Source organism: Postia placenta (assembly GCF_002117355.1).
Source record: "Postia placenta MAD-698-R-SB12 unplaced genomic scaffold POSPLAscaffold_6, whole genome shotgun sequence".
In the NCBI taxonomy this organism is placed as follows: domain Eukaryota; kingdom Fungi; phylum Basidiomycota; class Agaricomycetes; order Polyporales; family Adustoporiaceae; genus Rhodonia; species Rhodonia placenta.
The window spans coordinates 736,302-759,048 of NW_020169837.1; the positions used below are offsets into that span (position 1 = coordinate 736,302).

Below are 22,747 nucleotides of genomic sequence, written 5' to 3' on the forward strand. Positions count from 1 at the left end.
ACTGCGTTGTTCGACGTGATGGTGGATGAGTTGTTCGACTAGGTGAAACTAGGAACGTAGCTTAGAAAGTTCGACCTTTTGATACAACGGTCTATACTCCTATATTGATGCCTGACTCGTAGACAACGAGCGAGGACTTATGGACAGTGCGTCGTCCTGAAGATCGAGCGAGGAAGTCGAGAATGACCACTACCCCAAGCGAAGAGGAGCAGAGACTTGAATGAATAACCAGGTCGAACTTAGGGTTCGACCAACTAATGGTACAACTACTTATACAAGTACCGACTGCGCACGGACCATCGTGTCTATGTGGTCGTGTTAGTGAAGAAAGAAACGTAGTGGTACGATACCAGGCACGAAGTGCGCACGGACCCCATTATGTAAGCTACATAATGTTCAACCTGCGGGTGAGCGCTAAGACAGGCGCCAGTATGGGCGCTAGTAGTACAAGGAATAGAACGGAAAGACAAATGTTTCATGGGTATTCTAGATGATGCCGGATTGGAGTTCCAACAATACAAGTGGCGGTATGCAGTACACCCTAGGGTTGGCCCCAGAGGTCATATGAATGACTTCTTCTATTTGTGGTGCTCAATTGTTCAAGATGGTGCTCGTAGGCACGTTTGAGGAAACACCGCCGAAGTGGAAAGTGGTTAAAGGTATTCAGCTTCTACAGCAAAACCAATATTGATAGACCTCCCCTCGCAAAGTATACACTTCGGCAAAGTGGGGCAGAAGCTCGCGGCAGTGGTGCAGCGACGGCGACGATCAGAGACGGGCCACTGAGTAGATGCTTGTTGTGATCCCCTTGTCTTCCGACCATGGTCGGTGTGTTGACTTTCGCCTTGGGGACGAGATGAGGGGAGTGGGAACGCGGACGCGAGCGAGCAAAATGGACGGATTGTTACAAACGCGTGGGGGCCAGGTACGGCCGCGCTACGGTACAAGTACTCTACAGGATCGATGTATTTTACTTGGCAATCGTGCTATGATTGTTCTCCCAGCTAGGCACAGGGGCGTCGGGTCGGCCTGCTCGACACCGCGGGCCCCAAAATCTAACACGGTGATCGTCAATATGTGCATCCTGCTCAGAAAGGATTGGTTGTATACATGTCTCGCTCTATGGCTAATGATCAGAAGCTACTGGTATCACGTCACAGTGGGGTGCAGGTCGTCGCTGTATGCCATTGCTTGCGGAAGCAGACGGACAGTAGACCTCGACAAACGGACAGATCTTGAGGCATTGGTGTAGATTACTTTATATGGGTGCCGCGAACAATCTCTGAGGAATGAATGCACATCACCCCGAGGTGCCGAGCGCCATTATGCTCCATGCCGCCTATCTGTACTTCTCGCGAGGGAGGTCTATCAATATTGGTTTTGCTGTAATGCACGTGTGGAAGCACCACTTTATCAGCTTATACTTATGATACTGGTATGTTGAGTACGTGGAGCCTTGTCGCGGATGCGGATCTTCCCATTACTATCGCCCTGTGCTTAGGTCATCTCAAAGGAGAGCTCAAGCCGAGTGTCACCTATATAAGGTTTGACCGGGATGTGATGGCACTGACATAGGCTGTACAGCGTGGAATCGCTTCTTGAGAACCTGATACTCCCCTCCATTCACTGTGTCATCTTGTGTGCGCGCGTCTTCGCTCGTTACTGATGCATCAGATGGTTTTCCCGCGTCGTGGGATGGTCTCAACACGCCGCTCCAATGATGGACTCAATGTGTCTTAATATCTGCGAGTAAATCGGAATTTGCGAAACGGAGAGCATGGAAAGCAAGAAATGTGTGCTCCGCAGACTGACTAATAGGAGTCTCCGGACTTAGTTAGGCTCTGTATCGTCAGGATGCTACCTGCCCGGTGATCAATCGCGCAGCGGCGAAGTTGCCAGGAGGCCGTAAGCGCGGCTTCCCTGACGAAGCGAGTCCGACAACGCCGGGACAAGCCGACTTCACGATTCTCCATGGCTTCCCCAACGCTGGCGCGTGCCAGTCAATTTAACAACATAAGAGGTAGCGTTTGAAGTTGTAAGGCTGCTTGCTAAAACTCTGTAAAGCGCGATGGGATTGAGAACTTCATGCTCCGGCTCCGGTAGCTCGAGAGTCGAGATAAGTTCTGGGATCGTGTGACATTTCAACGGCGTTAAGTCAGGTGAGATGATTGAGTCTATTCAGATCTGACTCGACTGCGGCCCGCTGCTTGGGGTTAGGTTACCAGGTAAGCGCCCGGGCTGCGTACTAACCTTACTACGGAGGGAGGGAGGGAGGAAGTATATAGACTCTTCAGATGCCGTGACAGCTGCTTCGAAGACTGTCCACTTGGCAGTTATGGTGTGCAGACTTGACGTATCAGGAATGTAACGATGCCTCCGAGGGATGCTGTTACATCGCATTCGCAATTTCACGGTTGCCACAGAGTGAGCGTCTCCCCGTGAGTCGTGGGCTCCGGTGATTCCGGGTTGCTTCTATCATCGGGGACCGTGGTAGACTCGGCGCTCTAGTGTCAAAATGTATCTCGGAGAGCGTTGCGCGTGAGCTGTCGCCTTCTGGTGGTAGCTATCTATCATTTGATATTATCATACATCAATATCTACATATACCAATAGACATATACCAGTAGATACATGATTGCATACTAGTGCCGTCGCCTGCGCTGATCACCTGCTCGTCTAGCATCTCTTGGATCTGACAATGGCCACCGATATTGAGACTCTCGCGGGAGGGTACTTCGTCGAGGTCCTCTTGGCAATCATGTACGAAGCAACTCGTTGTTATCATTCTGTACAACTCATTTGAGATTGATGTTGAACAGGTTGTACGGCGTTGCGATCACACAAGCATACGTGTATTGGTGGGATTACCCAGACGACTCGAAGCGATCACGGTGGACGGTTATTATCCTGATGTAAGTCGCGTTACTCTAATCACCACCTGTAAAATCATTCAGCGTCTTTGCTCCACAGGATCATGGAGACTCTACATACCGGATTCAACTTTGCTGCGATGTACGAATACCTCATCATCGATTTCAACAACATAGAAAAGATACAAACTCTCGTATGGTACGTGGCACTCTCTGGCGCTTTTGGATAGCTTCATAATATTACGGAACAGGAGCTATGCAGTAAGTTCTGTGAGCAGGAAATTCTTGTGCTTAGTCACTCAACGCCATGCATTAGACATCAGTGGTCCTAGCGGTGTGTGTCTATATGCGTTCTGAACGCCACATGATCTAAAACCATGTGTAGATCCTGATTGCAGCGATTGTTCAAGGGTAGGTCCCATCGACAATCAAGGTCTCGTGTGATACATTACCAGCATGCCTCTACAGGTTCTTGATTCAACGCATCTGGATATGTGCGTGGGTCGTGTACCTGTGATACTGTTCCTTCGTCTAACAACTTTGTCGTAGTGAGCAAACACAACGCCACTATGACAAGCATTCCGGTAATGTCGCGAGATCAATCATCAAAGCCTTGAAATTGAATGTGACCAATCATGCAGGCCGTCATTCTTTTATTCCGAGTGTGTAAGTTGTCAACGACATACCGACTGTCCCTTCAGTGCCATTGACTCGCTGCGATCAGCCATAGGTCTTGGTAGGTACTGTAACATCGATCCTCTTCTGACACCTACTGATCGTGATCGCACCCCAGTTGCTGCAGGCTATATGTAGGACATCTAGTTGCCTGTGCAAAAGTCGCCTACCGATTGCATGACACAGGTTTGAGCTACGCAGTTGGCAACTGTACCGAGACACGGATGTGTCGCGTGTGAGTGGCATCAACTCATTGAGAGCTTCCCCCCCTCCCGTGAAAGTTCTTGGGCTAACCGACATACTCGTTCTAGGGCTTGATAACTTGCAGTGTCAGCCTTGCAGCAATGGGGGATCTAATTATTGCCTCAATTTTGATTTTCAATCTGCAGCAAAGCCGTACTGGGTCCAATCAGTGAGGATGACAACACGTGTTCCGAGTCATCTCGCCGTATCATAGTGTTGAACATGATCCCTAGCACGGACCATCTTATCAAGCGGGTCCAGATGTACGTGGTCAACACCGGAGCTCTGACCATGTGAGAGGTCATCCCCGCTGCTGAATAGTCTAAATGTGCTTATTGATTTGACATAGGTTTGTTTCGCTAGCGATTGTGATTACCGTGCGTAGTAAGGGTTTAGGTGCTTATATCTGTATCACTTACGTCCTGAGGGGCAGTTTGAGGTACGGACGGGAAGTCTCATCTTTGCTGGTCTAATCGAAGTGCAATGCAATCGTAAGATAATACGCTATCAAATTCTTCATAATACACTCACAGTTCACGTATATTACAGTGTATACGATTACGTTCCTTGCAACGTTTGTGCTTTGCTACGAGGCGTTAACGATAGACTGACAAATACATAGGCTAAATGCTCGTCAACACTGGAGAAGTCGCCGGAGGTATAGAATGAACGATATTGTGTCTATGGAGCTCTCTCCTAGAGTGACGAGCGCTCAGGCGCAAGGGACTCAAGCAGTAAGTGACCGCCAGTCCTGTACGTGATTGGGTTACACTGATAATGTTGTGTAGCCACAGATCGAGATATTGACGACGGTCTCAAAAGTGACCGACAACATGCTCCACCGCGAACATGGCGTCCCCAAGCCGCTTATTTCAAGTGTTGTCACTGATGATAACATGGAGCCAAGCAAAATTAAAATTCTCAACGATGATTATTGAATTGTGTACCAGTCCTGTAGCACTTCGACAGTGAATACGCAAATAGTCAGAATGGATCTATGTCACGCTGTTCGTAGATCGCGCCGGTGAGGAGTGTTAGACGCGCGACGAGGGCGCTTAAGCCGATTTTCGTCCACACCTGCATCTCGTCGATGTTGACGTTGAGTTTCGACGATCAGTATATGTCACTTCACCAGCCCAATCACTCCTGGGATACACGAAAAGAGCATTGCGCTAGCAGATGTTCTCACGACTATAGGAGTTACGGGTTAATATGACTTGTGGGTGTAGGGTGTTTCACTGTCAGATAGGCTCGGTGCGCTGTCTCCTTGCTTTCTGCGTCTCGCTCTGCCTCTTTTGTTAACCCGGAAGTCCGATAATATAGAGATACGGATAAACAAGCTTCACACAATTGTATACCCTAAGCTGCCCTGGCAAGCACGAGTCACACCGGTACCTTTCGCGTCATTCGGCATATTGGCACTCCTATATCACGCCGAAGCAAGAAGGCAAGGTGGAGGAGGCACTAGCCATGGGCGTCGATCTTCATCTCTTGCCCAAGTCCACCATGGTGCAGAGCTTTGTGAACAACTAATAGTAGCTCATCATCGCCAGCAGTCGTTGGCATGGACCCATCGGCCTTACTGTCCTTCATAGAGCCTTACGACATCAATTTCGCCCTCCCGTTGCACGTGGACACACTCACATCGTGTCGCGGACGCCTCACACCATTGGTCCCACTTCTGCAAGCTCGTCGCTTCTGGGACGTGGCCGAATTGCACCTTGATGAGCTCTTCCGCTACTTCTCACACGCTTTGAGGACATCCGCCGCCAGCCCGAGTGGTGCACGTTCGCCGTCCTCGACCGCACGCAGGGCGACGCGCTGGCAGGCGTTGTGTCGCTCACGAACACGTCTGGGGCGCACTTCCGCATGGAGATCGCACGGATCATGATTCTTCCTGCATTCCAACGTATGAACATTGCGCGAACTGCAGCAGCGCTCCTCCTGCGCTACTGCTTGCAGCCGCCGGGTGCGTCCCCGCCTGGCCTCGGCTTCCGCTGTGTGCAGTGGTGTGTGCACCCACGAAACGGACCCTCGCTCCGCCTCGCGAGGCGATTGAGGTTCAAGGATGAAGGTGTTGTGCGATTCATATACGCGCTGCCAAAGGTGCATGCTCTGACGAACGTCGGGTATGAGGTTAAGACGGAATATAGCGACGGGCGAAAATCAGGTGAAGGGGTGGGCACGTCATACAACAATACTGTCTGTGTGCTGGGACGATTGGGAGCGAGAGGTGAAGGAAGGGATGGCAGCAGTCATCGAGTCCTGAGATTTGTTTGCTATCTTGTGCGTCATCTCACTGGAACAACCTGAGCAGCTGCAAGACACCTTTGACGGTCGCTGACGAGTCGATCGTTGCACCGAATACCAGAAACACTACATGATGATTACGGTCTCTAAGTAGAGAAGCATCTGCTGATCGATCCCCCTCGTGTTACCTGTGCTGCTAAAGGAGGGGTAGAACACTGCGTCATGGAGTGGCTTCATCATTTGTCTAGTTACGTAGACGTCGGAGCAGTCCCATCGCGGGTGATACTGTGGATACGAAGTTGAGGCCAGATGCCACGGGAAGGTTTCGCATCGCTCAGGTGATTACAGCTCCCGTAATCTCTCACTCGCAGATTAAGGGATGCTGTGTATGTTCGAAGTTTTCAATGATCCTTCCTCGCTCCAGAGAATGCAAGCCTCCCATCAGGTTTTGGACATCTAAGGGCGTTTAGATAGCCACAATACATTCGCGCAATTAATGACATTGGTGACATATTTGGGGCAGTGAGAAACCTAGATAGACGTTGGTACTTATTACCCCAGTTCGGTAGGTTGCACATTCGTTACTACTCGTTGTACACATACATGTTTACGGAGAACTTGCTGCAGTGCAAGCTTACAGCTAGTTGCAAAATGATGCGGAAAACGCATTTTTTTCGCAGAGCCCGGAAACACCGGGCCAGATGTCCGGGAAGGGGGAAATCGGAAGCAATCTCAGTCACGTGGCTATCCCATCGGCGTGTGAGCATTTGGCGCTCATTGTGTCACTATACACTAGTGTAAGGCAAATAAATCGGTGTAAATTACACCGTACTTTTTTACAGGTAATTTACAGGTAATTTACACTTTTTTACGAGGCTGTCTGATTAGCGGTGTAAATAATGTAAATAAGGAAGGGTCACGTGGTGGGTACCCGCGTCCAGCCACCACTTGGGGCCGATGCCTTGTGCCTCTTGTGCCTCTCACGCTGCCCCGGGCTATTGTTTTGTCAACGCCGCTGCGTAGGTTTAGTGCGCCACGTTCGGTCTCTTTGTGCTAGTATATATATAAAGTCCAATCAATTGTATTTCCCCCCAATCTTTTGCTGTGCAGGCTGCTCTCTGGCAGCATCCCCCTCGGTCACTCCCATGGCACCACAGTCGACGAGCCACGCTGGCGTCTTCCTAGAAAGCGAATGGATTGGGTCTGGTAAGAAGTTCACAAAAGATTTACCTGCCTATGTCAAGACGGCCCTCGAGGCCGAACTTTCGCTGCCACCAGCAATACTATCCTTGGTACTACCAGGTAGCATCAAGGGGTTCGAGCCGGAGGAACGAGACGACGAGGAGACACTGATGTGGCTCGATGAGCCTGCTACAGTTATCCGGGGAGAGTCTGGGTTTGTTGCTGCAAACGAGGTGAACCTTAATGACCCGGACCTTCTAGAGATGCTCACGACATCGCCGCCGTCGTCTAGGGCTGGAAATTCACAACGGCCGCGCACGGATGTTCAGGAGGACTCGGAGCTAGTAAATGTGAACGAGCCGGCAGAAGATGGTAAGACATTGTGGCAATTTAATTGGGATGTGTAGGTACTTTACAGCGTGTACTAGAAACTCTGTACGCCCTTGCGTGTAATTCGGACGCTCCCTGAGGCTTTTTTTACATATGTTTACACTTTTTTACTGTTTTTTGACTGTTTTTTACACGCCGGAGGGGCGTCACGTGCCGAGGAGCAAAAGTCCCGTGATTTACTGTAATTTACATTTTTGACCGTGTAAAAAACGGGGTCCCGAAACCTGGGGGTGTAAAAAACGGTAATTTACATGCCGATGAATTATTTACCCTACACTACTATACACCGCTCGAGCTTTGTACATACTAGTACTCATGACCACCGGAGGGTACGCCTCCTCGGAGGCTGCCAGACATAATTTTCCTCAGCCACCATAATCTACTAAGGTACTAGTACTATTGGATGCGGGAAGGGCGACAAAGGCATTGGCAAAGACGCTAAGATGCCCCACGGTCACGTGTAAGCATGGTCCCCGGTCTCCTCCTTCCCGGTCCCCTGGCCCGGTGTTTCCGGGCTCTGCGAAAAAATCGCGTTTTCCGCATCATTTTGCAACTAGTTATAAAAGCTTTATGGTGGAAATATGCCCGTATCAATTCAAGCGAGCTACCCCATAGCTCCAGGCTGATACATCACGACATAAAGTAGTTACTTGAGATATTTATTCGGCTGCCAAGGGAGTGATTTGGGTGAGAAAGGTGCACGTGACTGATGATAGCACGGCGATCTCCGTCCGACCAAAAACCTCCCTTTGCTTGTCATACCCTTCGGAATTACAGGATCGTATAGTCATGTCTCGAGCAAGCAAGGCGAGGATAGCCAGTCGCAGCGTGCGTACATACTATACGAGCTAATGAATCAGCCAATTATGACAATTGGTGCGAGGAGGGTTGCCTTAGTAAGTCAAGGACCCGTCCACAGAGCTGCGTCTGCTAAAGCATAAGGACAAGGCATAGCCTTATTCCTGACTAGTGATTTGTGACCTTCCAGCCTGGTATCCACAGCGTGAACATCTACTGACGATGCACCCAGGCACATGGTTGAGGAAGAAACGAGAGAATACTGCGATCTGGCGCCTGCGATTCAGTAGCAATACTATTCCACAGTGGGCAGATAGAACGCGTCCAGCGAACTGGAGCCAGCATCATGGCCATGGAGCGCTCGGACTGTGGCAATGCCAGCTCGCCCACGAGAGATGAGATGGTGATCAAATAATGACCATCACTTGCACATTCAACTGCTCGAGATGCGCCACCCATATCAAAAGCCTTGTGAGTATGATGCCAAGTAACCCACGTTATGGGACCAATTAGCAGTCAAATATCAAAGTTCATCGGCTGCGTCGTTCCGGCGTAGTCAACGATTACGAAGCAGTGGCTCATCTATATTTGGCTCGGCCGTGTCGCAGCTTCAAACCCAACTACACCCTGCATTTTGACCCTACGTCATGTGCTAGACAAGCAGCAATAGATGTCGTTATTACGCTTCACGCAAATGCGTGAGATCCCACGAACACTATACAGTTTGCATCTTTATTGATGGAAGCACCCTACTCGGTGTCATAAGGGTACTGAAACCCATCTGACGACTTACCGCATTCTGCAAGAGCGAAGTGGAAGGCTGTCATCGCCTCGAGGAGCGCACCGGTTCGTGGGGTCATAGCTTACTATAGTAATCGTCCACACTGAAATCTTCGGGCGTTATGATTGTATCTGCTGCGATACTCCGTGTCTGCTCGTAATCATGAATGAAACAGCGCTTGTATGGACATTGGACATCTGTTGGAGGCCGACTCCACCAACAGATCACTCCTATCTTGGGTACTAAACTTGACGATATCCCGTGCAATCTGTTCAAGCTGTTGTCGGCGTCACGCATCGCATCGCATATATGCTAGCGTAGTAGTTTCTCCGCAGCATGTCCCTATCGGTGTTCTAAGTATCCCTCTTCGAGTCTGCAGGCCCTAACAATGGCGACGTCGGTTGAGCATCTTGTAGGCGGTTTTTTCGTCTTGGTCTTGCTAGCCATCATGTGAGATATTGTTCTCTTCTCTGGCACCTTTGATAAAATAATAGACTTAACGAGATCTTATTCTAGGCTGTACGGCATTCTGACTACGCAAGCGTATGTTTACTGGTGGAATTACGCCAATGATTCAAGATTGTCTCGGTGGACAGTTGCCGTCTTGATGTACTTATACTCTTTTCTCGCCTTGAACATCTACAAAAGTCTCGGTATGTTTCACTAGGATCCTGGAAACGATTCATACGGGCTTCTGCTTTGCTGCGCTCTATGACTATGTCATAATCGACTTCAATGATGTACTCAAAGTTGATGATATCGTGTGGTACGTCCTTAGTTAGCTTTCTGTCGGCAACTTGCACTGACCAGATGTTGTAACAGGACCTATGCAGTCAGCTTCTATGCGCTCTAATGACTTATCAGTATCAGACTGATGGATAAAGTAGACCTCAGTCATTGCAGCGGTGCATATTACTCGTTGGTATGCAGTTTAAGTCAGGGATGATGATACAATACACAGATAATCGTTGCCACGATCGTGCAAAGGTCAGATTGGAGTCGCGTTCTATTTCTCCACGGGTATTGACGCTTATGAGTAATAGCTTCTTCATCCATCGAATCTGGATCCGTCAGTGCATTATATTCCGTAGCATATGACTTGCGCCCCTAACCGTTTATGGCAGTGAGCAAGCGCAGCGTACTGATAACATCCATTCCCGTAACGACAAAAGTCCTTCGTGATAGCATACCACACTGGCTCACATCCTTTGCACAGGCCTTTCTCCTCTTCTTCAAGGCGGGTGAGTTGTTACACTTTGAATTATCTGCGGTACCGACTCGATGATCTGACACTATGGTTCTGTCAGTTCTCGGCCTTGGTAATATTTTGTGGAATTCCACTGAGAAGACCTTACACTCATGATAATATTGCCTTGGAAGCTACAGCGTCATATATGTATGTCACGTATTGTCGTACAGAAGTTCTCGACAAATATTTTGTACAGGTATAAATTGCGAACATGGGCCGAATTCCGGGGGAAGATTATGCCGCTCGTAAGCCGATACTTGCAGGCGTTTTCCCTGCACCGATGTGAATGTGACGACATGTGGTAGTCCCTTTTTGCGAGCAGTCTAAGCCTCGCGGCAGCAGTAGATCTGATCATATCCACAATGCTGATAGTCAACTTACAACAAAGTCGTACTGGATCTCACAGGTTGGTACTCGTGCGCCTCTCCCGGACACAATACATGCTAATGATCATCGTCATCCTTCATAGGACAGACCATATAATCAAGCTCGTTCAATTGTACGCGATCAACACCGGAGCTTTAACGATGTAAGTATCGTATAAACATCTACTTGCAATGCTTTATTCACTGTATGTGTCAAGGCTTGTTTCGCTGGCAATAATACTCACAGTACGGTCGTTGTACATCAACTCGCAATCAAAAAGATCACATAGATTTGACAGTTTGCTCTCCTGAAAGACAGTCTGGTGTTTGCCGGCCTTGTGGAAGTCCAGAGTAAATGTAAGTAAAGGACGCTGATATACTCTGTCTACTTTTTCTTACAATTAAAATCCCCATTGCAGTGTATACAATTGCATTCCTCGCAACGTAGGTTTTCTGGTTGCGTCCATCCATCACTGAGCGCAGGGGGCTGACTGAGGTTCCTATCTGCCAGATTGAATGCGCGTCAGCATTGGAGGGTCAGAAACAAAAATGTAGTGCATGAGATCATCTCCATGGAAATGTCTCCCAGAATGCCGGCTGGTCAAGATCCAACATCTCCACTTGTAAGTGTTCAATTCTTCTCGAATGATCATATGGAAAACTCGAAGCGGCATACACTGACGTGAACCATGAAGCCACAGATTGAGATATTGACAACCATCAGCAAGGTCACTGACAATATGCTCTGTCATGACCATACTGCGAAGGCGCCTATGTCTGAGAGGAGCGCGGATCTGATTAAGACTCAGACGCTCCTTTGAAGTCCTTATTCTCTATATGTGATGTATTTGTACAATGGTTCTGTGTGAAATTTTAGTGCTTGAACAAGCCAAGGCTAAGGATATTTGCGCATTGATTGATACATATGGACTTAACGATACATGATGCGGCTGAGACACTAATGGTGGCACAAACTTGTGCGCGGCTTTGAAAGTGGGGACAAGACAATCATGAGCGTGATGCGATGCTATCAACATCAAGGAAAGAAATCTCGGCTTCTCCAGTAGCGCATCCACGCTTTGACTTCGTTCTTGCCGAGGCGAGGTAGGTTCGCAATAGTGGCGCTGGCCTTTTCCGCGTGTTGTGTCTCAAACAACGGTAGACCTCCTATCTCTACATCATAACTGCCAGCGGTATTCGTCTGTTTCTCGAGGACTAGCAAGCCGTCGTAGAAGTCCAACAACTTCAGGGCGGGCTGTGGAGGTTTTAGTGTTTATCAACGAATGAGCCTATCAATACAGCACAAACACTTACTATGTCTTGGAGATCCTGAGAAGAAACATGCTCTGCTGCTTTCTTCAGTTTTTCTACCCAAGCTTCCCAAGCTACGAAAGGTACGTCAAGCCCGAGCTCAGTGTGAACCATAGTCATGACTTCGTGCGTCTCAATGGGACGGGGGTGTAGCAGGTTGACAAGTGGGACGTCGTATGTGCCGAGTATGATGTCACACATAGCTGCAGCTGCATGATCCATGGCTATCCACGACACAAGCTATAAGTAATAGATCAGAATCTCGTATTGTGATAGCGGTCAGACAGGGAACCGAAGAACCTGAAAGTGTCAATCAGAGGACGACTTACCCCGCTCATCTTCGGGAAGCCCCCTAGGGCGATACTGGATTTAATGAGACTTGGATACCACTCAGTTGTTCTCCAGACGCCGTATGTTGCCGATCCGGATAATTGGCCTATTCTCAACGACGTCGTCTTCATTCCGGTTTTTCGTGCATTGGCCAGAATCTATGGAGATGCAAGATGAGATAACGAGCATTTTGTCTCATCACAGCGACTCACGTTTTCTACAACATACTTGCTGGCCCCATACCCAGGTCCCAGAGCCACTGCAGAGTCTGTAAGAGGTGCCTCCGGTACTCGTCCCGTATGCTGCGTGCGCCATGCTTGCGCGGCCGACACAGACGACGAGAAGAAGAAGCGTGCCGATGGAAACAGGCTGAGTAGTCTGGTTGTAGCACTAATCTGCGATTCAAAGGATGCAAGCGCGAGGTTGAAATCTACCCTCCAGGCGTTATGGAGAACATGTGTAACTGAATTTTGAATCTGCCATTGTCAATCAGCAGAGGCCGCGTCTGACAATAAACGACGTACGGCCTTGAGTATAACGACATCCAGTCCCAGATTTTCGTGATTCAGATCTCCAGCAAGTAGACTAAGGCGCGGGTCATCGGTGATATCCTTCGGCAGACATGCAACATCAAGGGCATTAAGTTGACGCTCGCGAACATCCGTTCCTCTATTGATAGCGTAAATATGTTTGATTGATCTATTTCGGAGCAAATCGACGATGATGTGGGTCCCCAGAATGCCTGTAGTGCCGGTGATTAGGATCACTACCTCGCCGCTGGGCGGGTGCGGAGTCACTGGTCCCTGGGGAAGCATGGCGGTATACTTCTTGATCAGCGCTTCGATGTCGGTCACCGGCGCACCCGACTCGGGTATACCGGTCTTGCCGGATTGGACAAGCTCCACAACGGCTTTAGCAAGATCGCGTAGTGTCGGGTAAACGAAGATGAAGTTTGGGGATACCAGTTGCGCAATGGCGGGACTGGTAGACGAACGAAGCGCTCCGATGATCCTGTTACGCAAGAACGTCGCATTCAAGCTGTCTCAGCAGCCGATCATGAGTTCACGTTCAAGAGCATGCACCGTCTGTTGCGCTTACCTGTCGAATCCCTGTTCAAACAAGTCGCCTGTTGGAGAAACGACATTGCCTGTCATGATTGAAGACACGTGTTCGCTCAGCCAGGTTTCTACGTCGCTTGTAGTCCACGAAGTCGGAGGCACAATGGCGTGCGCTTGCATGCTATTCTCCACTGTTTTGTACCTCATGAACGCGCCATGCATGAGCCAAAGGAGGTGAGTGGAACTACAGCAAAGACGTACAACGCTTCAATGTCGTGCTCGTACAGGGTAATTGCCTGCTTTCGAAGAATGGTGCCCTTAGCGGCTCGAGGAAATGGCCGCCTTGGATCAGATACAATGATCATCTCCTTGAAGACGCGCCCAAAGGCAGGTGCAGTGCGATTCGCCTCGTCAACTTGGGGCCTGAAGAGGATAGTCAGCTGCGTTGCGCTCGGCTACATAAATGACATCAGTCATACCATAGGGCGTTACGAAGCTTCACAAGGGCAGCTTCGTCGTCGGGCATGAAAACATGTTGTTCATGCAGCTCCACGATGACGCCAGGTTGTTCCCGTCCTCGCCCGAACATCAGAGCACCTTTGACCCATGGATGAGCAGCAATGTGCCCTTCCTGCTGTAATGGAACAATCTTCTCGCCTACCCGTCAACGCAGACGATGAATGATAGCAGACATGAGCCAGAAACTGTTCCTTACCGTTGCTGAGCACGATAACATCATCCACGCGACCCACACTACACAACGAAGAGTCAAGGATGTACGAGCCAGTATATTGATTGCACTTACATGCGCCATAGACCGCTCTTCGTGGGATGGGGGCCCCAAAGATCAGACGTTGCGTATCCCTTCTCGCCGTTTGGCAAGTTCTCCTTGCTCGGTTGGTTGGTGGGGCATGTCTAATGTCATGCATCGCTCAGATGGGCCGAGCTTTGATCGAGGGTAATCACTCACTAAGAGCACGCATTCGTATGACCCATCTCCCTGTGGCTCCCACCGTACCTTGACTCGGTCGGTGAACTGCATCCACTGCCAATCCTCACGAGTTTTGCCGGCAGGATTGTTCTTCGCTCCGGGCTCTAGGTCGAAACACGCGGAAGGGACGCCGAACTCCGTCCCACCGTAGATGCAAATAAGGTCGACCCCTGCGTTTGTGAGCTTCGTACCGTTCTTCTCCGAGAGCGGACCTCCAGCGTAGGCCTTGCAAAGATACATATCGTCAGCGACCATCCTCAAACACGGTACATAGGACTCACAACGCCCTTCGTCGACGCGAGGAAGTCTACAAACTCATCGTTGTGTGCCCAAGCCTGCCAGGAGTTAGCTCGTGCGCGACGGTCTTCATGATATCCTGCACACCTCTATGAATGCAGGCACGCAAGGCACGACGTCGCACTTTGTTCTCCGCGCTGCATCAATGACGTTGTCTGGCGTAGGGACAGTAGGGGGCATTCCTAAATGAGCGCGTGGGTGGTAAAGCGCAACCGGCTGACTGCCAACCAACGTCTGATATAACTGCATCATCATTCCCATGGTATGGAACGGAGGAAGGGCAACCGAGGCCCAGCGGTAGCCGCGATCCCGGCTCTCAACCAAGGGCGCAGCACGACACCAATGCAGAATAGTCGTGACAGTCTGAGGAATCGGCTTCGGGAAACCAGTGGAGCCAGACGAGTGCAGATAGAGGACGATGTCAGACGGACCCGACGGCTGAGAAGGCGGATACTCCGGCGGTGATGAAATTGGCAGGGGCGCCGCTGAGGGAGGTATGAATTGCGGGAATACGTCTGACAGGGCCGGAAGGTCATCGACCTCGAGCGCGTAGTCAGCGGGAAGAGCTGCTCGTACGCTCTTGATGAGCGACGCGAATGACGCTTGTGAGATAATCGTATGGCAGTCCGTGCCTACAAGCATGCTGGCCACTCCAGACGCGGAATTCCGCGGAGACAGGGGGAATGGGACAAGCCCCGCGCGGACAATACCCACAGTGAGCGCATGGTAGAGTAAGGTGTCGCAGTTAACAAAGACAGCGACCACGGCGCGGTCGGGACCGGCGCGTCCTGGGCGGATCGCATGCGCTATGCGATGTGTAGCATCGGCGAACTCTCGCCAGGCGACGGTGGCATAATCATAGGAAGCAGGGTCCAGATTGGGCAGAACCCACGCGGGCAGAGATGGGTTATGTTTCGCATGGAAGTCTAGAAATCCGGGAAGTGCTGGGATGCTTCCATCTAGAGGCGGGTTCACTTGAGCTTGAAGTACAGACATGATGCGGGTAGCGAACGGTCAGCAATGCGCCTGTGACGTTGGATGCTGTTAGCACTATATAGGCAGACTTCGGGCTGATTCAAGTGCGCGTCTGATCATCGCATTTGCAGGCTTCCTAATCTCCGATGTGCAGATGATCGCACAGCTCGGCTCTACTCACCGAGGGTGAGTGGGCGGCGGGCGTCCTGCATGACATGTGGCAGCTGAATTGTAATAGTGAGCTCTGATGAGAAGTATATCGGATACCATCGACGTCCACGTTTAGTCCGTGCTTGGGTCGGAAAGCCCTGGGATGAGCTTAGCAGGACGAACAACCGCTTCAAGGATTACTCTGCGCAGCTGGGAATCATTGCGCCAAGACGCACTCTGTTAACAACTTCTTGCCTGCACCACGGTCGTCTATTACCGTGAGGTAAATGACGCTCGGCATCTTGCTATCTGATTTGCGTGATAGAACAGTCAATCAGAGCGTATAAATGCGGACTTCCCCACAGAGTCCTGCAGGCAAGAGTCGGAGGGTTTGCTTGTGTCTTGTGCTAGTTCTGATCGCAATGACGGTGAACGATCTAGCAAAGGCAAAAATCGGTAGCTGAAGAGTTTTGAAGATTACCTGTTTTGGAAACTCTACTTTCCGTTTCACATCACGGATTTCGATATTGCCTCATATAGATCGTAACTTGTTGTGTTCGCTTCATTTCAAATGGCTCGACAACTGGGTGAGTGTCCAGAATTCCTTTGAACACAAACTGTTGACGAGGAACCTCCTGACTATCGATCGCCCAGAGCATAAAGAAGGGAACCGAGCAGGTTGACTGTTGTGTAACGATGTGGTGGCTTCGAAATCACAGGCTGCTCGGCCACTCGGGGTGCTGGCCGACCATTCTCTCAAGACCTATCACGTTGGGCGTCCATCGTGACGCATAGGAAGGAGCGTCGAGCCGCATCCGGACCGCATACGCCATAGACCGTCAGTGGGTTAACGTTCAGCGTTCAACGTTCAACATTCAAACGTTCAACATTCAAACGTTCAACGCCTACTTGGTTGGTGATAGTGTTGTTGACGAACCTGCGCCGAAGCGTAGCGCCTGCCGTGGTTCTTGGCGCGCGGCATCGTGGCGCAGCGATGACACCACAACTCGGGAAAGGTCGGGCCTAGTTCGGATTCGGAGTAGAACTTCCTCAATCAGAACTTCTCACGCACCTGCCATTCTGTTGTCTCCCCTGCGCCTGAGCTGTTGAGTACTAGAAGAAGCACGCAGGTAGGCGTAACCTGAATGTTCTGGTCAACGAGAACTATACCAAAGGAGAGAAGGATCGCAACACGAAACATTGACACATGCAATGTGATTACTGTAATCTGTGATTGGACACTGGGATTTTCGCTGTATCTAGCATCTCTCATAACCAACTCTATGCAATAGTTGCACTGTAGAAGGTTTGTTTTCCATCCCCGAGCGAAAAACACTATCTGCCAGTTGCGCCGCCCTCGCCACCAATCGCCATGAGTCTCCGCCGCGCCGGCGCTTGGCGAACGCCCACACAGCAGTTAGTGGTCGTCTAGACTCTTGGCGCTTATACTCGAGACGTCTATGTAGGTTTTATCACGTCACTCCTTGTTTCGCACCTTCTTCCACCACACTGCAATCCGAGTACATCAGAGCAGAGCGACGTGAGCGTGATGAAATCATTGATTGTAACAATGAACATCGTCTTCTGCACGTATCACTCATTCTTCATTCGCTGCCGCCATTCAGCGGTCGACAGCACCACGTGTTCCAGCGTGTGGCACATGAGATAGACCCGACTCTATCTCGTGCGTGGAGATGCTACACCCATCACTGCGATCAAAGTTATCTACTACATAAGCGACGAAGCCTGTCCGGCTTCTCCTTGTTGATCGCATAATTTGCATGGCGCCATATGCACACGAGCGAACGAAGTAACATCGTCTCCTGAAACAGTTGAAGTCACACAAGCCGCTCTTTGCACGGAGCAACATATATGATCAGCAACGGCGCCTACGCGCTTCTTTGCTCGGGTCCCAGACTTGACGGGGATGATTCCACGTCTTGAGTTCATAGCCGATGGAGCTCTTGATGCGGCACGGCCGCAGCCTACAGCTAGAGACGCACTAATCTGCTTGCGGTACCGCCTCGCTCTGGCGACTTCTTTTTGAAGGCGAAGGCCTGCCATCTGCTTTGTGTGCTGCTCTATCTCGTCTCTCTCGTTTCTTCCTCGCAGCGATAGCACGATGACAGCCGTGGAGAGGATCGAGGGGGCGTTCATTATGGAACTTGCGATAACTGTGATGTGAGTGCGACACAATTTACGGATATACGTCACATTCGGTCTCCTGAGACTCATGCCCGAGCCTCACTTCGCCAGGTTGTACGGCATCACAACAACGCAGGCCCATTTCTATTGGTGGTCCTATCCTCAAGATGCTAAGTTGATCAAGCGGATTGTGCTCATCGTATGGTGAGTGGACATGTCCAGACGTTCAGGTGTAATTTTCAATGTTGGCTGGTCAGGATTCTAGAGACTGTGCATACTGTATTCTGCCTGCATTTGATGTACAACTACACCATTGTTGACTTTGGAAGCCTTGAGCATGTAGTGAATCTTGTATGGTGAGTTCCATGGACTTATCCGCGTGCTGTGGACCTGTTGCTCAACGCTCCACAGGAGTGTCGGGGTAAGACTCATTGCAAACGACGCTGTCCATTAGCTCATGATTGATTTGGACTCAAGGCTACCGTGCTCACGGCGGTGGGTGTTGCTGCCTTATAGACAATACATATGAAGTAACGTGCCTGATAGGTCATCATTGCAGCGATCATACAAAGGTGCGTCCTCACGGTCTTGCCTCATCGCATATCTCACTACGCCATCAGCTTCTTCATACACCGAATTTGGATCCGTATGTCCCTCCAAGTTTGAGTGGTACACCGGTGTATTTTGCTGACCGGGTGAGTCAGTGAGCGATAGGAATGTCGTGATCACGGTCATTCCTGTGAGTTGGAGACTTATTTGCACCGATCCGTCTGTTATGAACTGAAGTTGCCTTTGTAGGCCATCTTGCTTTTCGTCCGAGTAGGTGAGTGCAACAGTTGCTGTGGGCGCTAAGCACAAGTCTGATTGCTGCGACAGCATTCGGCTGTGGTATGCCGTTGTATCGATGCTTTCGGGGCTTGACTGACCCAGTCTTCTAACATCTCAGCAACTGCGAGCTTGACGTAAGCCACGTCCATGATATCATTCTAAACTATCAGTGCTCAAACTCGTTGAAGGTGGAAAATTACTTATTACCCAGAATTTCACAGCTCATTGGGTCCTCGGGTGAGCACTCATGGCGTCTCCATCGTACGTTGTAACTTGGCGAACAGCTGACCTGCGCGACGCCTTGATATGCTGCGGGTAGATCACGATTACCTTCGGACTAGTCCTATCTGCCGTGGTCGACCTCGTCATCGCTGCCCTACTCATATACTACTTGCAATCTAATCAGTCACTCTCTCAAAGGTGTGTCTGCAACGTGACTAACCTGCCTTCAAGGAATTCATGAATGGCTCGTACACAGAACACATCACATCATCAGTTCACTTCAAGCCTATGTAATCAACACCGGGGCTTTGACCATGTGAGCACGAATCGGTGCATCTCAAAGAGTATCTAGCAGCTGATGTTTCTACAGGATTGTGTCGATCGCCATCGTGCTCACGGTCAGTGGTCATTTAGCAATCGCGTTACGTCGTCTTATGATTGTGCAGTTCGCACTGATCAATGGTAGCTTCCTCTTCCTCGGGCTGGTAGAGATCCAGAGCAAGCGTGAGTTCTGGCCTCATAAGAGTCTTGATTAACTGCTAACGACATCATCAGTATACGCGAACTCATTTCTTGCGACGTGGGTCCACCATGTGACGTCGAGCTGATCTGACGAATCTGACTACTATGAACGAGCAGCCTCAACGCTCGTCAGCACCTGAACCAAGCCTCGGCAGATCCGGCACGTGAGGCCATCTCGATGAGCACCAGCATGTATCCGAGGAGTCAGAACTTCACAGGACAAACGGTGGGTGAACGCAGCACGCTTGTGTACCAGGCTGATTGAATGTACTGTCCTTCACTAGCACTCCATTGAGGTTTATAGAACAGTCGAAAGAGACAGCACATTCTACGGTAGCGAGTTGCCGTCACCCGAGATTGCTGGTACGTACATCGGAAGTCTCGAAGGAGGCAAGACCGATCTGTACAAGGCACCACCTCTGAGCGAGTATGGAGAGGCCTTGTAGTGATGAACGACTCTCCTTCATTCGTATGTTGATTATATGTACAGTCTGTATTCAAGTGGCCAAGGGTATATATACCTACGCGTTGTTGTAATTCTGACGATAGGCGGACTGGATACATGCTATTCGCTGGCTTTGTGATTCTTGAGTTTCAAGTGGTCAGGTACGAGACCGAACAGGAAAACGTCAACGTATTAACGGTGCATACAACTAAATCAGGAACGCATCTCCCGCTACTACAAAGCAGTCAAGCCACTTGATACCTACGGCTACATGATAACAAGCGCGGTGAACATATGAAGAGTGGTTAAATTGCAAGGACCTTAGTCTCGGCCACTTCCGATTGACTATGGGTCCACTCTTCATCATCTGTTTTGACATGTCCTGCGGGAGCATCGACTATCTCGTGAGTCTCGACATTGACAACCACCTGTGGCGCAGGAGTGATCAGAATAGCTGCTACCAAGGAGCAGTTGTGTCAGCCACCTGCGAAGGGCGTGCAATCTTCGGCAAGTCCGGCCTCGCAGCGACGAAGTTATTGCTATTGATATTCTGTCGCGGCTGTTCCTAGTGGTCAATGCTTGCTCTGAAGCCTGCTCCCTATTGACCATGGACGCACCTGCACAGAGGACATCCTGATCGCCCTCGCATTATCCACGGACGAGAACGAGATTGCCCGCGAATTGAGGGTAGTCATGGCTGAGTTCCCGTAACTGCGCTCATGCATCAACATTAGAGCCGTATTCATCCAATGAAATGCTCTTACAGCTTGATAAGCGCATAATTGAAAGCTGAGGATGAATATTGAATATGACTCGATCGACGACAAAAAGCAATGAGGATGACAGACCCAAATGCAGTCCGCCGGCCTTTGTGTACAGTGGTATGAACATAATAAAGGAGAATATGTGAAGCACAGCGCACCGTTGCGAGAAACGCAATCATGTCGGCAAAGGCGAATGCCGCAATCAACAAGCCGTTAGACATTGTGACTAACAGAACCTTGATCAGTACCATGACAATCTTCCATTGAAGGCGTACATACTGTGAATCACTCTTGAGATCACAGTATCAGTCTGTGCATAGCCAGTAATGCTTCGCCTCTGCTCGAAGTGCCTAAAGTCAATGCGCCGCTACAGCCTCTCGCGCAACGCAAGACAGCACGTACCAAGCGCCAAGTAAGGGCAAAGGCGATGGCAACATCGGCCACGGTGGACGATACCAACCAGACTATGACTATCGCCTGAACAGTCGAGTGTTACATGAATAGAGAATATCCTCCATCGTGGACCGTACCTTGTAATGAACGAAGTTGGTTATAATTGGTTTGATACCAATATTGATGGAGGTTCCAATCGCTGCTACTGCATGATTCGGAAGATATCAGCGCATATTTATAGGTGTCTTCGTAAATGGGAACCCCTACGACAGCTGCATATTGAAAGGCCAGCAACACAACCACTGATCCATTTACTTGCACCAAGTTTGTGAAGCCGCCAGGCGTAGAAGACCTGAACTTGCATAGCGATGATACCCTAGGATGACTTGAGTGCCCTACAGACACCCACTACTGCGCGTGCAAACTCACAGCCATCGCTTCCTCTACACTCGCAAGAACATGATTCAATAGGCAATGTTAAGAGCTGGGACGACACCTTACCTGTCTCGAAGACTGAAATGGTGGTAGCCTAAATATTGGTAACAATGCGCCAAATATATAAGGAATACTCACGCCAGTTGGCTATTGTGACTGCGTCCACACTTCCTTCATAATGAAGCACAATGAGATCAGCTCGCGTGAGAATCCAGGCTTCTTGGCGTACCGAAGTTATTGATGAATACGTGATATGCCCACCACATATTAAAGATTGAATTTAATGTGTCCGCTAGAAACAAGACGCCAACCTCGAGAATGCCCCGTTTTAGTATCTGAGTGTTCAAATGGGTTTGTCAATTAAGGCTCACATAGATCTTTATCCACATTTGGTCTCTGGGGTAAAGGTCGTCGAGGCACTCTGTAATTCGTCACATGAAATTGCGACGAACCGTGAGTAGGTCGAGTAGTAAAAGAACGTTTGAGTGACCATGACACCGTACAGCCTTCAGGCCACTATTGCATTGGTATTTACATTATCATGTAATGAGGAGATGACGTACATCATATTCATGAAAATGCCAGCTAGCGGCGGACCAACCCTATTGTGACACTCTTAGCGTACAGACAGTGATCAGAGCGTGCTGTGTTTACGTGTACTTGGTAAGACTGATCAGTTCCGCTTCAGACGCCATAGTAGAAGCTGAAAAGGGATAGACGACCAGCAATTTGGGGTTGGAAGGAGACACGCAGAAATGCGTCCCCCCGCGTTATATGGCACCATCCCGAGATCGGACATATCGCCAGAAGGCCGTTGATCCTCTCTAAGCAAATCTCGGCGAGGCCTGTGGCCGTTGTCAATGACGCTCACAGGAAGGGGACGAGACGTCAAAATATGGCATTGCCGCTGACGCCCGGTAGACCAGTGTATCATGTTACTGACGTTCTTGCCGATTGATAGAAAACGATCATTCCCGACCACTGCTGCATACATTTGGCCGCTCAAACGCGAGTGCCATCCATGAACCGATTATTCAAGATCGGTTTCGTGTTTCAGCGTCCTGAAAGACCATGAAGA

At 49.9% G+C, this 22,747-nt stretch overlaps 7 protein-coding genes across 7 annotated transcripts; 5 read left to right on the forward strand and 2 right to left on the reverse strand.

Moving 5' to 3' along the window:
• Positions 1–2,698: 2,698 nt before the first annotated feature.
• On the forward strand, positions 2,699–4,726 carry POSPLADRAFT_1140810 (hypothetical protein; the record flags this gene model as incomplete). The annotated part of the gene is made up of 11 exons (XM_024485224.1): positions 2,699–2,760; positions 2,820–2,912; positions 2,971–3,073; positions 3,286–3,364; positions 3,512–3,536; positions 3,732–3,780; positions 4,022–4,051; positions 4,138–4,165; positions 4,338–4,362; positions 4,411–4,522; positions 4,577–4,726. The coding sequence occupies 11 exons, from the start codon at positions 2,699–2,701 to the stop codon at positions 4,724–4,726; spliced, it is 756 nt and encodes a 251-aa protein (XP_024339481.1).
• An 883-nt stretch (positions 4,727–5,609) lies between these two features.
• Positions 5,610–5,894, forward strand: POSPLADRAFT_1115747 (hypothetical protein; the record flags this gene model as incomplete). The annotated part of the gene is made up of 1 exon (XM_024483458.1): positions 5,610–5,894. A coding segment is annotated over one exon (285 nt), but the record flags the coding sequence as incomplete, so codon positions are not given.
• Positions 5,895–7,183: 1,289 nt separating this feature from the next.
• Positions 7,184–7,689, forward strand: POSPLADRAFT_1141741 (hypothetical protein; the record flags this gene model as incomplete). The annotated part of the gene is made up of 2 exons (XM_024485341.1): positions 7,184–7,592; positions 7,649–7,689. The coding sequence occupies 2 exons, from the start codon at positions 7,184–7,186 to the stop codon at positions 7,687–7,689; spliced, it is 450 nt and encodes a 149-aa protein (XP_024339483.1).
• A 1,888-nt stretch (positions 7,690–9,577) lies between these two features.
• On the forward strand, positions 9,578–11,251 carry POSPLADRAFT_1141248 (hypothetical protein; the record flags this gene model as incomplete). The annotated part of the gene is made up of 9 exons (XM_024485278.1): positions 9,578–9,639; positions 9,706–9,732; positions 9,857–9,955; positions 10,093–10,111; positions 10,406–10,430; positions 10,635–10,683; positions 10,845–10,967; positions 11,123–11,160; positions 11,223–11,251. The coding sequence occupies 9 exons, from the start codon at positions 9,578–9,580 to the stop codon at positions 11,249–11,251; spliced, it is 471 nt and encodes a 156-aa protein (XP_024339484.1).
• A 426-nt stretch (positions 11,252–11,677) lies between these two features.
• Positions 11,678–15,786, reverse strand: POSPLADRAFT_1065855 (hypothetical protein; the record flags this gene model as incomplete). The annotated part of the gene is made up of 12 exons (XM_024482001.1): positions 11,678–12,058; positions 12,118–12,354; positions 12,444–12,602; positions 12,657–12,920; positions 12,969–13,482; positions 13,764–13,925; positions 13,982–14,159; positions 14,218–14,255; positions 14,308–14,417; positions 14,473–14,718; positions 14,775–14,828; positions 14,878–15,786. The coding sequence occupies 12 exons, from the start codon at positions 15,784–15,786 to the stop codon at positions 11,840–11,842; spliced, it is 3,090 nt and encodes a 1,029-aa protein (XP_024339485.1). The 3' UTR covers positions 11,678–11,839.
• Positions 15,787–18,037: 2,251 nt separating this feature from the next.
• POSPLADRAFT_1046107 (hypothetical protein) lies at positions 18,038–20,078 on the forward strand (the record flags this gene model as incomplete). The annotated part of the gene is made up of 14 exons (XM_024478947.1): positions 18,038–18,096; positions 18,172–18,264; positions 18,318–18,416; positions 18,607–18,632; positions 18,765–18,799; positions 18,859–18,883; positions 19,100–19,149; positions 19,208–19,308; positions 19,367–19,426; positions 19,481–19,508; positions 19,557–19,614; positions 19,666–19,690; positions 19,750–19,858; positions 19,917–20,078. The coding sequence occupies 14 exons, from the start codon at positions 18,038–18,040 to the stop codon at positions 20,076–20,078; spliced, it is 930 nt and encodes a 309-aa protein (XP_024339486.1).
• A 304-nt stretch (positions 20,079–20,382) lies between these two features.
• On the reverse strand, positions 20,383–22,364 carry POSPLADRAFT_1142147 (hypothetical protein; the record flags this gene model as incomplete). The annotated part of the gene is made up of 13 exons (XM_024485391.1): positions 20,383–20,505; positions 20,695–20,793; positions 21,000–21,119; positions 21,244–21,318; positions 21,372–21,439; positions 21,664–21,677; positions 21,736–21,763; positions 21,808–21,840; positions 21,899–22,004; positions 22,041–22,065; positions 22,122–22,175; positions 22,233–22,271; positions 22,324–22,364. The coding sequence occupies 13 exons, from the start codon at positions 22,362–22,364 to the stop codon at positions 20,383–20,385; spliced, it is 825 nt and encodes a 274-aa protein (XP_024339487.1).
• Positions 22,365–22,747: the final 383 nt, after the last annotated feature.